At 44.7% G+C, this 16372-nt stretch overlaps 1 protein-coding gene across 1 annotated transcript in view; it reads right to left on the bottom strand.

Moving 5' to 3' along the window:
- Positions 1-16120, bottom strand: part of HTRA3 (HtrA serine peptidase 3) — a 54162-nt gene extending 38042 nt beyond the window's left edge. The window contains exons 1-2 of the mRNA XM_084857150.1: positions 15626-16120; positions 2199-2298 (exon numbers count right to left, since the gene is read on the bottom strand). Coding sequence (XP_084713276.1) covers positions 2199-2298; positions 15626-16022 — 497 coding nt within the window. The 5' untranslated portion in view covers positions 16023-16120. The remainder of the gene's footprint in view (positions 1-2198; positions 2299-15625) is intronic.
- Positions 16121-16372: the final 252 nt, after the last annotated feature.

Raw genomic sequence — 16372 nt, 5'->3', positions numbered from 1 at the left:
ATAAACAGAAAACAATTTTTTTTTTAACAAAGAATATGAATTTTCAAGAAAAAAAAAGTTGATGGATAAGACTGGCTTCCAAATTGAAAAGGAAGTAAAATATTTGGGAGACTTTTTGACAAATATGAATTGTATGCTTTTTCAAAATAACTATGTTAAAGTGTGGAATGAAATTAAACAAGACCTATTAAAATGGAGAAAATTACAGCTATCACTTTTGGGAAGAATTGCAACAATTAAAATGAATGTATTACCTAGAATGTTATTTTTGTTCCAAATGATACCCATTATTACATCGGATTTACCTTTTAAGCAGTGGCAGCGAGATATAACGAAGTTTATATGGCAAGCAAAAAAACCCAAGAGTTAAAATAAAAATTTTACAAGATGCAAAGGAAAGAGGTGGTTTAGGATTACTAGATTTTAAAACCTATTTTTCTGCCTGCTGGTGCTTAATGTGGATGAAGGAATGGGTGACGCTGAAAAATAGAAGACCTCTAGAACTGGAAGGCCATGAATTGAGATATGGGTGGCCTGGTTATTTGTGGTATGATAAAACAAAAGTGAATGTAGATTTTAATAATCATTATATAAAATGGGTTATATTAAGAATTTGGAATAAATATAAATTAAGGTTTTATCAAAAAAACACCACGTTGGATATCTTCACAAGAAGCAATGCATAGAAGAGAATTTGATAGCATGCATAAATGGATAAGATATAATGATTTACTGGAATTGTCACAAGGGGAATGTAAGTTAAAAACAAGGGAAAACTTATTGGAAGAAGGTCATGTCTGCCAGTGGTTTTCATGTTTGCAAATTAAAGGAAGGTTTAAAATAGATGAGAAGAATGGTGGATTTGAACAAACAGAATCTGAGCTTGAAACAGCACTGTGTACAAATGATGAACCAGTTATTGCTAAGCTGTATAAATTACTGTTACAGTATGAGACAGAGGATGAACAAGTAAAAGATGGTATGATAAAATGGGCACAAAATGTTGGTCATAATATATCAATGGAAGAGCGGGAAAGTATGTGGGAAAAGATCTAAAATTACTTTATGTACAAGTCTTAAAGACAATTTTTATAAGATGATATATAGATGGTATATGTCACTGTTTAAACTGTCTAAAATGTATAAGGGTGTTTCTGGAAAATGTTGGAAATGTGAAGTTCAAGATGGAACGTTTTATCATTTATGGTGGACTTGTAAAAAAGCTAAAATATTCTGGAAACGAATACAGTCTTTAGCTCAAAGAATATTAAAGACTACTATAGAATTAAAGCCAGAAACGTTTTTATTGGGACTAACAGATAAACATGTAAGATGTTAGATTGGAAACCTTTTATAGAATTTGTACAAGAAATAGAGAAAAATGATATCTATGTATGTGGATTTTGAACTCTGTGATGGTTGGTTCTCTGTTGTTGCTGTTGTTGTTAAAAATTAGGAGAGAAATGAGATAATGTCTGTGAGCTCAATGTAAGATATACAACTAAGATAAGAAGTAGAGAATAATAAGCATTTGTTGTGTAAGGGGAGCCAAAGGTAGATATCTTACAGAGATATTTTAGTGTATGTGTATTGTGTGTTTATGTTGTTGTTGTTTTTCTTTTTAAAAAATAAAATTATTATATATATAGAAAAGAGGGAACAGATAAATAATCTGTCCAGTGGACATTGCTGGATACTCCAACAGACAGTAGTTAAATGTACCAAAGCAATAAGAATCTAATACACAAAAGAGTTTCTATAAAGCAAAAAGTTGGTTGTTGGAAAGATGACCCAAAGCAGTACCTGTTGATGATGCAACTATATCCACTGGTGTTTAGTTCTATTCCTCATTCCCTACACAGCTGCAATGAAGTCCCTACTACAGCATCAACACCACTAGCCAAAGTATTAGACAACTTGCGCATGATCAGCAATTACGACTCATCTGTGCAGTAGACAACAGAACTGTCTTCCTAGGTGAGACAGCCATCTTCAGCTGTCTGTAAAACTGTAGTGCAAGTATTTTGGGGAGCCTGTGTGACACACTCAACTCCCCACAGAGACATGATATAATACATGGCATTCATATGCAATTATTGGGCAGTTCTGTTGACATAAGAACTATACTTATTCTGTTAAAAAAAAAAACCCTTTTGGACAGTATTTTTATTTTTACTCCTAAAATGCAAGCAACTTACCTTAGGAAAAGTTCAATATGTACAACTGCTGGTGCAATCTTCTCTACCACATCTGCAATGAAGTTAAACTTATACCTTGGGCTGTTTGGCTGTTGATGACCTATACTAGCAAAGAGAATTGGACATCTTATTAAGAAACTATAAATTAATACAGATATTTCTGTCTAAGTTGAACCTTAAATGCATCTATTTTCCCTCTACTAGATGCTGACTCCTATTTTGCCTGGATGACTGTTTCTACCCACAGGGAGTGCCACTGTCCACATTAGCAGGTAGAAACAGAAATAATGCTTACTGACTTACAGAACTACAAAAGGAGGATTGTGATTTCCTTTTGTACCACAAAAACAAGTAGACAACCCCCATACTCACCCTGTCAAAAAGGCATGCTAGACTGAGCTGAAAAGTTAAAACAATCTTCATCCTCTCCCCTCAATTCCTCCTTCAAAGGAAATAACATTTGGAATATCTGTTCAGGCCTTCCTAATTACCCCTTTCTCGTTTTCATTTTCCTCCCTCCAAAAACTAATAGGAAGTTGAGAATGCCATCATATACATTTCTCCTCAGAAGTAAGGCCCATTGACTTCAGTGGTGCTTACTCTCAGATAAGTAGCTATGAAGGGTGACAAGAGGAAAAATGTGTTCTTGAGACATGACAGTTGTGGGGTCATAGAATCATAGAATAGTAGGGTTGGAAGGGGCCTACAAGGCCATCGAGTCCAACCCCCTGCTCAATGCAGGAATCCAAGTCAGAGCATCCCTGACAGATGGCTGTCCAGCCTCGTCTTGAACGTCTCCAGTGTGGGAGAGGTAACATGGCAATGAATAGCATTGGCTTTCCTACTGGAGGGGGAGAGGGGAGCACAGGGTGGACTTTGAGGAACAGGGAAAGGGAAAGACCTCTCCATGTTAAAGGTCAGGAATAGCTCTCGCTGCTCTCAAACTGCAGCAAAGGAGAGCAAGGCACCTGAAAAAACAAAGTAGCTCCAAAACAGGGACTGAAGAAAGGAAGAATTTATTTTATTTAAAACCTATATCCTGCGATTTTTTCAAAAAGAAGGTCAAAATGGCTTACAAGAGTAAAAATACATACAATAAAACTAAATCCATAAAATATATTAAACAACCATCAAAAGACACCATCATAAAAAGCAAAACAATCCAAAATCAACAAAGACAGCAACTAAAAAAATCCCCAAAATTGAAATGAGGGCACAGACAAAGGAAAACATCCTGAACATATTCATAACAAGAGAATCATTTTTCAGCTGATGGCCTTTTTATCAGCCATGTTCTGGCCAAACATCTAAAACTATAGTGACCTGGTTGACATGCCCCGGCAGCAATTCCTGGGTTGTTTAGGAGTGGGAAGTATGCTCCCCAGAGTGAACTCATGGTTTGTTATGGGGTTAACTCTGGATTTATTTATTTATTTATTTATATTTCATTTCTATACCGCCCAATAGCCGAAGCTCTCCGGGCGGTTCACAAAAATTAAAGCCAAAGAGCACACAATAAAATAATACAAAATATATAAAACATTAAAAACACAGTAAACAATACAACCAGAATAAAACCTAGCAGCAGTGCAGGGATTTAAAATACAGATTTACAACAGCAAAACTAAAAGTCTAAAGAGCTAAAATGCTGGGAAAATAAAAAGGTCTTCACCTGGCGCCGAAAGGAATACAATGTAGGTGCCAGGCGAACCTCACTAGGGAGCTCATTCCAGAGCCGGGATGCCACAGCAGAAAAAGCCCTCCTCCTAGTAGCCACCCGCCTCACTTCCTTTAGCAGGGGCTCACGGAGAAGGGCCGCTGACAATGATCTTATGGTCCAGGCAGGCACATATGGAAGGAGGCGATCCTTCAGATAACCTGGCCTCAAGCCGTTAAGGGCTTTGAATGTTAATACCAGCACTTTGAATTAGCCCCGGAAATGGACTGGCAGCCAGTGAGCTGGAAAAGTACTGGCGTAATATGAGCTCGTTGGCCAGTCCCTGTTAACAATCTTGCTGCCCTGTTTTGGACCAGCTGAAGTTTCCGGACCGTTTTCAAAGGCAGCCCCACGTATAACGCATTGCAGTAATCCAGACAAGAAGTTATCAGAGCATGGATAACTGTAGCTAGGCTATCTCTGTCCAGATAAGGGCGTAGTCGGTATACCAGCCTAAACTGATAAAAAGTGCTCCGTGCCACTGAGTTTACCTGTGCCTCAAGTGACAGTTCTAGATCCAGGAGCACCCCCAAACTACAAATGTGATCCTTTAGGGGGAATGCAACCCCCTCCAGAACACGTTGAATATCACCTAGCTGGGCAGAAGAATCACCCACTAACAGTACCTCCGTCTTGTCTGGATTGAGTTTCAGTTTATTGGCCCTCATCCAATCCATTACCGTGCCCAGGCCCTGATTCAAAACAGCCACTGCCTCACCTGGATTTGATGAGAAACAGAGGTAGAGCTGGGTGTCATCCGCATATTGATGGCACCTCAGCCCACACCTCCGGATAACCTCCCCCAGCCGTTTCATGTAGATGTTAAACAGCATAGGGAATAAAACAGAGCCCTGTGGAACCCCATGGCACAATTGCCAAGGCACAGAGCAGTAATCACCCAGCACCACCTTCTGGAGTCAGCCATCCAAATAGGAGCGGACCACTGCAGTGCGGTGCCTCCAACTCCCAACCCAGACAACCTATCCAGAAGGATACCATGGTCGATGGTATCGAAAGCTGCTGAGAGGTCCAGGAGAATCAACAGGGTTGCACTCCCCCTGTCCCTTGTCATCCCACGACACAAAACAACTAAGATTAAACAACCAGGCAATGGCCACCATGATGTGCAAATTCAGTCATACTGGGGTTGTTCAAATGATCAGTGGGGGAAAGAACACAATGCTGGTAGTTTCCCCCATCCCTGAGCATGCCGGTCACACGACCAGGATTACCCTAATTACCCATGCGAGTCACAGTTTGCCGTGTTGTCTGAACCAGGCTCATGGCACAGGCATAGTGCATTTTCACCTACCCTGCAACCTATACCGCAAGCCTTGGGTTGTAAGGTGGGTGAAAATGCATTACATCTGCACGTATGCTGGGTTCGGACAACACAGCAACCAACGACGCAGAGCAGGTAATTAGGGTAATCCCAGCTGAGCGACCGGCACACACGGGGGCAGAGCAAACAATCAACACTACGTTGTTGCATTGCTTCCCTCACTAATCATCCAAAGCCGGCACTGTTTTGACATGGCAAATCTCAACCTGGGGGGCATTCTAGATTTTTTAAAATCCCTGCCTAGAAAGCAACCATTTTTGTTAAAAAGTGACTATTTTTAATATTTAAAAAGTTACCAAAATAATGACATTCATTACCACAAAAATAATACCATTCAACTCTATTCAAACATCTTTTTTTGCATTTATAAATGCTACTAAAAGAAGACCTATCCATGCGATTGATCTACAATTCTCTTGAGCTTGGGGTTTCTGAGGGTTTTTTTCCATTTGGCCTTTCCCTTGACATCTTTAGGATGAGTGATGAGCTAATACTTGAATCAGAATTGTAGCCCTTGGTAGTTTATTTTCTCTCCTCAGATCTATAAAGCAGGATTATTAAGTATTTGCTATTAAATTTCCATTCTGTGGAGTGTCAGATCTTATATTCAATTAATTCCCAATCTGATGGGAATGTTCCATTCCTAACCTCTACAAGATTTTATGCCAAAATAAGAAGTGCATTAGCAGACAAGAATGAAAAATGTTGCATACGTTTGTTCACAGTGTGGGAAATTGCAAATGCAGAGAGCTGATCTGGACTGGGACCGCAAAACAGGGCAAAGGGTTGAAGTCCCCCTGCCCTCATGCTACGGTCCCAATCTAAACTGCAGTAGCAATTTCTGAAAAGAAACCGGGCACTCAAGGGCTGAGCTACACAGAAACGGTCACATGTAGCTAGGCCTGCACCTTGGGTGGGAGAGAGACAATGGCAAAAGGGCAAAAAGGAGGAACTTGGGAACTACGGACCAGTCAGACTGACATCACTCCCTGGGGAAATTCTGGAGCAGATTATAAAACAATCAGTCTGTAAGCACCTTGAAAATGATGTGCCTGATCTCATCCAATCCCGGAAGCTAAGCAGGGTCAGCCCTGGTTAGTACTTGGATGGGAGACTGCCTGGGAATCATTGTTCCCAGTTCTGGGCACCACACTTTAAGAAGGATGCAGACAAACTGGAGAGGGTTCAGAGGAGGGCAACAAAGATGATCAGGGGACTGGAAACAAAGCCCTAATAAGAGAGACGGAAAGAACTGGGCATGTTTAGCCTTGAGAAGAGAAGACCGAGGGGAGATAGGATAGCGCTCTTCAAGTACTTGAAAGGTTGTCACAGAGAGGAAGGCCAGGATCTCTTCTCGATCATCCCAGAGTGCAGGACACGGAATGATGGGCTCAAGTTACAGGAAGCCAAATTCCGGCTGAACATCAGGAAAAACTTCCTGACTGTTAGAGCAATACGACAATGGAACCAATTCCCTAGGGAGGTGGTGGGTTCTCCCACACTGGAGGCATTCAAGACAAGGCTGGACAGTCATCTGTCAGGGATGCTTTGACTTGGAATCTTGCACTGAGCAGGGGGTTGGACTCAATGGTCTTATAAGCCCGTTCCAACCCTACTATTCTATGATTCTATGGCCAGAGCCACTGTTGCTCCCTTCATCCCTTTGCTCAGTTCAAAATATGGCCTCCGTTCAATGTTAGTCAGCAACTAGGGCATGCATGAAATGACTTATGGTTGATGTCCCTGCAGATAGCAATTATTTTTTTTAATATTTCAGCACAAGTGACCATGTACAAATTAATTCTCTTAAGTATCTGAAAATTAAATACAAGGAAAATATAACCAAGCATTCCCAACCATTCTACAACACTGACAAAATTATCAAGTTATTTATGACTTATGGCACAGCTTAGGGGCAATATCCAATGCTGCCACTGAGCTTTCACTCACATAATTGCACCAGCAGGACCCATTCTAGTGCAATGGGGACTTAGTGCTGGCAAAAGCAAGCCCAGAAATGCTGCACTGGCTTGGCCTGTTCTGGAAATGAGTGTTTCCACTCCTTTCTGGTTAATTTAAGAAATGCTCGCTCCCTGTTGCACTAACGGTGGGTCCACTGGCATGCAGGCAGTATAGGATACTGCCCTAGATTTTTTTAAAGTATATTATTTATTTATTTAGAGTCTGCCAATAACAATAGTTATTTGGGCAGATTACATAAATCTATAAGAAAACACAACACACAATAAATAATGAACACTCCATAAATAACAATCACCAGCATAGGAGATAAAAACAAAATATAAAAGCAGCCAATCCCAAATTTTACGGGCACGTAATAATTCTCAAATCTACATTATAAAATCTAAAATCCCTGGGAGAAGAGGAATATCTTCACATGGCACCCAAAGGTTAACAGTGTGGGCCCCAATCAAGCCTCCTGGGGAGGGGCATTCCATAAGTGCGGCACCGCATCCACGTGGGACACCCTCTCTCTTGCAGCCACCTGCCTAGCTTCCTCTTTTGGTGAACACCCAGAGGAAGGCTTCTAAAGAGAACCTAAGGGTCCAGGCAGGTACATTCGGAAGGAGGTTTTCCTTCAGATCTGGCTTGGACAACGTAGGGCCTGTGGGCCCGCAGGCACCTTCCAAGACCCCTGACTGTGCCCGCCAGACCCCCTTCCTCACCTTCCCCCTGCATGGCCCAACTCTGCTTTCACCACCACCTCTCCTCCCTACCTGCAACCAGGAAGCAGGAAACTGGCAGGAGACTTATCTGCTGACGTCCTGCTTCTTTGGTCGTGGCGGCGGCGCTAGGGCAGAGGAGAGGAAATCAGGGAAGGGAGGAGGCAGAGCTGGCAATGTCAGCGGCACAGAAGGGGGAGAAAGAGGAGGAAATTCAAAGGAAGAGGAAGAACCGGCCGCAGCGGCAGCAGTGAGAGGAGGGACAGGGAGGGGTAGGAAGAGGAAGCAGAAGTGGAGGGAGAGAGGAGAAAACCCAGACGGGGAGAGGGGGAGGCAGAAGCAGCAGTGGGAGGGAGAGGAAAGCAAGAATCTTAGTGGTGGGTGCAGAAATGGGGGGCGGGAGGGAAAGAAGAAAGAAGGGGAAAGAAAATCCACAGGGGGGAGGGGGCAAGAAAAGACAGAATCCAGGTTGGGGAGGCAAGAAAAGGCAGAATCCCAAAAATAAATGTCCATGGGCCCAAATGACCATGGGACAAATGTGCTTACAGGCCCCCCCAAAATGAGAAATGTGCCCAGGGGCACTAAACAGTTTCTACCCCTGCTTTAGATACTTTGGCTCCAAGCCATTTACAGCATTCAAAGTCAGCACCAACACTCTGAATTGGGCCCAGAAACAGACCGGAATCCAGTGCAGCTGACAAAGCATTGGCAACATGTGATCATATCAGTCAGTCCCAGCTGGTAGCCTAGCAGATCTATGTCAAACTCATGGAGGTTTCTAAGCCATCTTCAAAGCTAGCCCCATGTATAATGCATTGCAGCAATCAAACTGGGAGGTTACCAGAGGGTGGAACATTGTCACTAGGCTATCTCGGTCCAGGTGGGGTCACAGCTGGTATATCAACCTAAGCTGATAGAAGGTAGTCCTAGCCGCTGAGTCCACCTGTGCCTCAAGTGATAATGATGAATTCAGGAGCACCTCAAACTGCGCACCTGATCCTTCAGGGAGAGTTCAACAGACCATGTTGAATATCACTCTCAACTGAGCAGATGAACCATCAAAATACCTCTGTCTTGTCTGGATTGAGCTTGTGTTATTGGCCTTTATCCAGTCTATTACCCAGCTCAGGCACTGATTCAAGACATCCATTGCCTCACCTGGGATAGTTGAAAAGGGCAGGTAAAGCTGGGTGGCATCTAGATAATGATGAGACCTCAGCCCACCTCCCTAGAGAACCTCTCCCAGTAGTTTCATGTAGATGTTAAATAGCATGGGGGATAAAATTGAGCCATATGGCACCTGGCACCATAATTCCCATGCAGCAGAGCATTAACTGCTAACACCGTCTTCTGTAAATGGCCATATTAACTTTAATTAATTTTATTGATTAACGAGTATGTGCTTTCAACTTAGAATATGTATGTTTTCCAATCCCCATTTAATTCCCTAACGACCCTTTCCCTTCAGCACTGTTCTTGTGATCTGAAATCCTCTTAATTTAAAAAAAAAAAAAGTGGGGGAGAGGGGGGGAATCCTATGAGACTTTTACACCATTCATATTTCTATATACACAACCAGAGCTGGTTGTTAATTTTAAGATGTGGGCTTTTTTCCAGCTGCCAAGTATTAAGTTAGAGAGATGGTCTCAGCATTATCAAAGTCTTGTTAAGGGGCTTGCTTTAGAAGATGATACAATTATTCTTTAGTTTAAAAGAAAGTTTAAAAGAATCATAGCCTGTTAGCCACATATTTTCATTACTTAGCTATGGAACAGAACTATGAAATAGTCAATCTTTAAAAATCACAAATAATATTATTCTTACCCAGAGAAAACCAAAAGAAATATTTTATAACTGTCTGAAATGTGTAGAAAACAACCAAATAAAAACATTCCACAGTTCTGAGTGTTTGCATTTCCAGCCAGTGATGTGGTTTTTCTGAGAAATTTTGAATCGGAAAATTTGAATTGGAAAGCATAAAAACAGTGGACAGGCTTTCAGTGTCATAGGACATACCACCAGCGCCCACCAATCAGGGACTGTGCTGGTAACAAGGGCCACGTACCACCCACAGCTGGAGGGAGCCCACGAACTCAAGTCAACAGAGACATAGCCTTCCTTGAGTGACCAGCCGTGGTTTATTAAATTCGGTCTTACTGGAACTTGTTTCTTTTAAAATGTTTTAATTGTTTTAACATGGTGTTTATCTTTGCTGTTCACCACTGTGGAATCTTTTGATGTGGAGCTGCATATAAATATTGTAAATAAATAAATAAAACAGTGCCCCTACTCCGTCAACCCTAGTGGCATAATGACCCTTGTAATGCAAGACCTACAGAAAGGAGTTCAAATCCTCTTACACTACTCACAAGCACCATTTTGGAGTACAGCACACAAAGGGAAGGAAGGAGTGGCCATGCAACACAGCAGCCACATAGTTACCTGTGCGGAGGGCCTCCAGAGAGCACACACTGCCTCCAGAGAACACGGACAATGGTGGAAGACCTACTCAGGGAAGACAAAACTTTGGGGGGAAATAGGGGAGTGGTTGTTTTTTCCATGCCTTCACACCTGAGCCAATCTGGAGGAGCACTGCATGGACCAATGGCCTGGCTCCCATTCATCAGTTGCATAACATTCTCTCGTGGAGCTTACAAGGCTACAGGAGCCTGCTTAGTACAAGTAGATTAATAACCTGCTCACTGCTGCTGGTAATGGGTTGGGCCCCCCTCATGGCCTGCACACACACACACACACACACACACACGTGTAATAAGCCATGGTCAGCAGCAATGTGTTGTGAGGCCAGGCTGTTTTGTACGAAGTGCCCACTTCTGTGCAAAAGACCCTTTCTCCCTGTTTTCCCTCACCAAACTTCTCCCTTGTGAGCTCTAAGAGTGTATGACTAAGGACACAGAGATACAGCTCCATGCCACACTCCAGCCTTCCCCCAAGCTTGGGGTTCGCTAGTTCCCTCTCTTCTTCCAGCGTGACTACAAGGACATTGGAAGCTTCAGCTTCTGTTTTTAAACTAATCATGGTTTCTCCTCGCATCCAAGAAAGACAAACTGTGGTTTGTTTAAACTATATTTAGTTTAAACTATAGTTTATTATTGAAACAAACCAGAATCAAACTGCAATTTCTGATCCTAGCTTGTTCCAGTAAGCTATCAGTTAAACAAACTAGAGTTCTCAGTTTGGATGTAATGTGAAATTAGTTTACAAGTGGGCTAATGTCCCCTCTTAGCTGTCCTGGAGGAGGATGGGGGAAGTCTGTGAACCTGAAGCTCATTCCCATACTGCTAAATTAGCGTTTAGCATTATGCCCAAACTGAGCCAGTGCCTCCATCAGTCTTGAGGATCTTCTGACAGAATACAAATATGAATGGGGCATTTAAATAAGCGAATATACCAAGCTGTATTTATGTCTCACAAGACTACGCAGTTGTACACAGTAGCAAGGCTGATCCTATGCTTATAAGTAAGCCTCAGTGAGTATAATGGGCTTACATCCCAGTACATGTAAACAGGTTTGCAGCCATACAGAATAGCCCTATACCTGTTCAGTCAGAAGGACATGCCACAGTATTCAGTTGGCCTTTCTCCCAAGCAAATGTGCACAGGATGGCTGCCCATGGATGGTTGTGTTCAAAGGGCTGTGCAGTTCATATTGCTTTTACAAATATTCAGTAATGTAGCCCTAGAATTGCTCAAGACATTTTCTGCACTTTTGAAAGTCCTCAATTTAATTGTCCCTGTTTATGAAATTACTCCTGGGCAACACGGTCAGGAACAATTCATAGAGCAGAGTAGAGTTCCATGACCCTCAGGGTCATGGAACAATTCATAGAGTAGAGCCTTAATAGCACCTATTTTAGAACAGAAGATCAGATGCTGGAGCCAAACAACAGCTGAAAGGTCACTGCCACCTTTCATACCTTGCTTGTGAATTTCCAGAGGCATCTGAGTGGCTGCTGCTATAAATGGAATGCTGAACGAATGGGCTTTGGTCTGATCAAGCACTGCAATTCTGATGCTCTTATGATCTGATCCAAAGGCAGAAGATAAGAGCAACAGGTGAAGTCCTTCAAAGCTCTGTACCAAAATCAAAGCCTTTCTGAAATATCGGGCAGTTACAAACTACATGTGTGTGCATTTTGTGTATCAACCTACTTCCTGGAGTCTGTACAAAGTTTTGCACATGTGTGAGAATGAACTCATTGGTAATGGGGCAAAACACTACTACCTGCTCCCTTTCACAAAACAACCATGACATGAAAATGGGTATAGTGAGAAAAGGGCGCAAGAACCGCTTCTGCTCAGTCACTATGGCCTTTGCAGATCCTCCACTGAGCAGGCGGTTGGATAAGATGATCTGCAAGGTCACTTCCAACTCTGTGAATCTAGTTCACACACATTTGGTTTTTCCTCTTGTCCATTTGCCAGGGCCATATTGTTTTATGCAAACATAGGTCGCTAGAACAGTGGTCTTCAGCTTTTCAGTTCTGGGACTGATCTTTAGCCCAAAGATACATGTGGAGACCCTCTTCTTGATCTTTTACCATAGATTTGCATGGTGGTAGTGCTGCTCTTGCAACCCAGCATAGGTGGGCTGCAATCTAATGGTGGGTGCTAACCCATCAGCTGAAGACCAATGAGCTAGAACAGCCTTCCTCAACCTAGTACCCTCCAGATGTGTTGGACTACAACATTATTCCCAGACAGCATGGAATGGGAGTTGTAGTCTAACACTGCAGATTGGAAAAGGCTAGCTAGAACTTGTGTCATTCATTATCAAGAGTCATCAACGGTGCATCTCAGTTTGTTGTTGCAACCTGTTCCACATGTTAATTCTCTGGCAGACTAAAGAAGCAGGGCCCAGTTCAGACATAATGATCCTAATTCAATAAAGCTATGGCTTGGTTACTGGTTTGACATCCTGGTTTGTAAGGAGTCCTTAATCCATAGCTTTCGAGTTCAGACATCCCAGGAAACCGGTTTAAGAAACCAAGGAAGCTTCACCAAAGCCAGGCAAGCAAGAGCGAAGGCATGGAGAAGGCCCAGTTGCATACAGTTCATTCCTGGACTGGTAACCTATGGTTTATTAGACCAGGATTGTTACATCTAAATTGAGCATTGGTTTTAAAGTGCAAAGCAGCTTGAGGAGGATGGGAAATTAGAGAAGAAGGTGGGTGTACTTAACCCACTCCATGTCAGCTGTTTTTCCATTCAACCCACTTCCTCCGTCCAGCTGCTTCCCACTTTGCAGGGTTCCAAATGCATGTTAGGAGGCCATTCAAACCTCTGCATATCACATCTGGGGCTTCTTCACACCAGCCTTTTTATCCTGCAACTTACAGGGGCTTGTGCAGCTGCATTCTTTGCAGGATTAAGATCGGCATTTTACATGGGCTGACATGGGCTGTTTTTTGACGGCTGTTTTTCTCAGCAAGTTCTATATGTTTCATTTTACAGTTAGTAGATGGCACTGTGGTTATAGTGGAACTGCACAATTTTACATGGCCATTAAAGTGGATTTACATTTATTACTGCATTATCCCTGATCTTTTTAAAAGCAGGATAAAGGTCAGAAAGCGTGGGAGATGCCCTGGAGGTTGACGACATTGTGTAAAGAACCTACAAACTTCCATGAGTGATCGAACATAAGCATGCAATAAAAGCCTGGTGTAGAAATGCTCCTAGGTTGGACTCATGAGCCAAATGGCATGTCACACTGCAAGCAGGAAGGACCCATCTCTCCTCTGTGTTGCAAAGTGCAAAGAGCATCAGGAGGGGGCATTCTTTAGCAGAGAAAGAATGGAAGTGAGTGCTTAACCCTTTCCCTGCCTGCTGCTTTTACCTTGTGGGGTAGGGTGGTAAAATTATAAATAAATATAAAATAAAATATCCCCTGGGGGTAATAATAATAATACCCTGCGGGGGGACGTTCAAGACTTGTATTTGCAGGTTAAACATGGATGCAGAACACTAATGAGGATAAAGGCAGCTGTGTGGGGGATGTTTTGTAAAAACAACTAGTAAGGGAGGGGCTAAGTACTCTCTTCCCTCCAGGCCTTTCTCCGCTGTAAAGTGTCCTCCTGACAGAACTTGGCTACTATGGAGAAACAACTGCTGGGGCTTCAGCACCCAGAGCTACAGTATAATATGCAGTTTGCCCCTAAAGTAACTCTTATATGCCATTTTCCTTTTCTTGTTTTGGATACAGAACCCCCTTCCATTTTATGCGGGTCAATATAAAAATAAAATTACCTAAACGTAGCACTTTTATGAGATCAGAGCTGTTTAGTGTTGATCAGCATTATGGTTCATTAGGAGAACCGAAGATGTTATTGGCTGGAGCTCCCTTGCTAAACAGCAGAGTTAGCACAGAATGAGTGACGTGGGCACAACATTCTCTTGAGACTCTGCCAGCATGTGCCCCCCACCCACCCACAGCAGTGCCATGAGGGCAGAACTTTGGGACACACGTCAGGGCCCCACTAAGCAGAAGGAGCAGGCCCCCAAATGCACCAGGACTAGCTTACCACATGCTGGTGCAAGTGAAACAATGTACATCACCATCTGAAGAGGTGCATAAGATCATTAAGTCCAGAGTATAAAATTATCTAATTTAGCTGCACCACTGCACACACAAACCCAAGAGAAGAAAGTTATGACAGTCACCAAGATCTTTAGATCTTTCTAGTTTTACTATAAGGAAGAAGAGGAAGCAGTTGCTGCCAAATTAGTGCTGACAACCGCTGCTACATTGGCCCTACAGAATAGCCAAGGCAAGCAAGCAAGCAAGCAATAAATAAATAAATACATTCTATTGGAATAGTTTGTGTGGGTTAAAAAGAATAAAAAGCCTTGACCTATGAAGATTCTCCCATCAGGGAGCAAGTGCCATTCAGACATTTGTCTTTCTCCTGCAATAGCTGGCCCAGTAATAAAGTCTGGCAATGTGGTGATGGTGGCATGGTGGTGGCAGGGTTTCAAACACACTCATTACTTCTGCATTGCAATCACCTCTGGTGAAACAGGGTTTGCAGGGTTCTGAACCACCACAAAACCCTATAAAATCTGTTCAATGGAGCAGAGAGTGGGGACAGTGTGAACGCCATTGACCTGTCATACCACATTCAATTCTTTGGAAAATTGTGGTGGTTCTCTCACTCTAATCCACGCTGCATTCCCACCCAATAATCAACGAACAGACAATCAAAAGGACCCCTTGGACACAGAACTGGTTGAAATACACGGGGCCTGTAAAAATAGGAACGAAACTGAAAATGCCATTGTTACCATTCAATGGATGAGTTTACTGGGTGAGGGTGTCCCCCCTACGACTAAGAGGATGCCCTCGTCTCATTTCGACACCCAGCACTCCGTTTCTGCGTTTCATTCTCTCTTATTAAGCGTCTGCCAGAGCAGCTGGAGCCTCAGGTCCGCCAGTGTGTGCAGTTTCGGAGCGGCTGCCCCGGGAGCTGCCACACGGCGTGCAACTCTGAGGGCTTCGCGAGTCTGCCACGGCAAGCCCTGCACTCCTTAGGGGCTCGAGTCGAGTCGGGAGCCCGGCGGCAGCGCACTCTAGAAACGCCGCAGGGGGGCAGAGCCACCCTCGAACCGTCCGCACCAGGCCACCGTCGAAGCTGCCGGGGCGAGAGAGGCCCCGTGCTCTTACCGGCTCGGCAGGCGCCCTTCTGGACGTGGCGGACGGGCGGGAGCCCCTGCTGCAGGGCCTGGCGCTCGGCCGTCTTCAGGCGGCACCCGTTGGCGTAGGTCCGGCCGTCGCTGCCGCAGACGGGCGCGCTGAGCTTGCAGCGGCAGACGCCCGGCCTGGGGCCCTGGCCCGCGGCGAGGGCGCGGCACTGGAGGCTGTCGCCGCACGGCGGGTCCTCCGGGCGACCGCACGCTTCGCCCTCGCCCGCCGCGCACACCAGGCAGCAGTTGCAGCCGTCGGGCACGTAGCCGCTGGGGCAGCTGGGGCTCGGGCATCGGGACACGTCGCAGCGCGCCGGGCAGCGTTCTCCCCAGGCCCGCGCCAGCAGCGCCAGCAGCGCCAGCGCCAGCGCCCTCATCGCCCGCAGCGGCTCGGCTCCAAGGCGCCGTCGAACAGCGGCCGCGGCCCGCGGAGCTCGCCGACACAGTCCGGCCGGCGCGCGAGCCCAGCCAGCGCGGCGCGACCGGCGGCTGGCCGCGCCCACTCAGGGGCGGCGCTGCTCTCCGCGCTCCCCTCCGGCGGTCCCGTCTGTACCCGGGGCCCGTTCAGTGCGAGCGGAGGCGGCCGGGGGGGCTCTAGCAGCCTCTCTCTCTCTCTCTCTCTCTCTCCTTCTCTCGCTCTCTCTTACTGCGTAGCCACGGTAACCGGTAAGAAGAAACGGCGTACTGAGAGCAAGACGGCGGACCCCGCTGGCTGGAGGGCAGCCAG

Source organism: Heloderma suspectum, chromosome 5 (assembly GCF_057233095.1).
Source record: "Heloderma suspectum isolate Gila_16-S chromosome 5, 16-S_ref, whole genome shotgun sequence".
NCBI classification, from domain to species: Eukaryota; Metazoa; Chordata; class Lepidosauria; order Squamata; family Helodermatidae; genus Heloderma; species Heloderma suspectum.
Note: the sequence above shows the minus strand (reverse complement) of the source record. Positions and strands in the feature narration are given on the sequence as shown.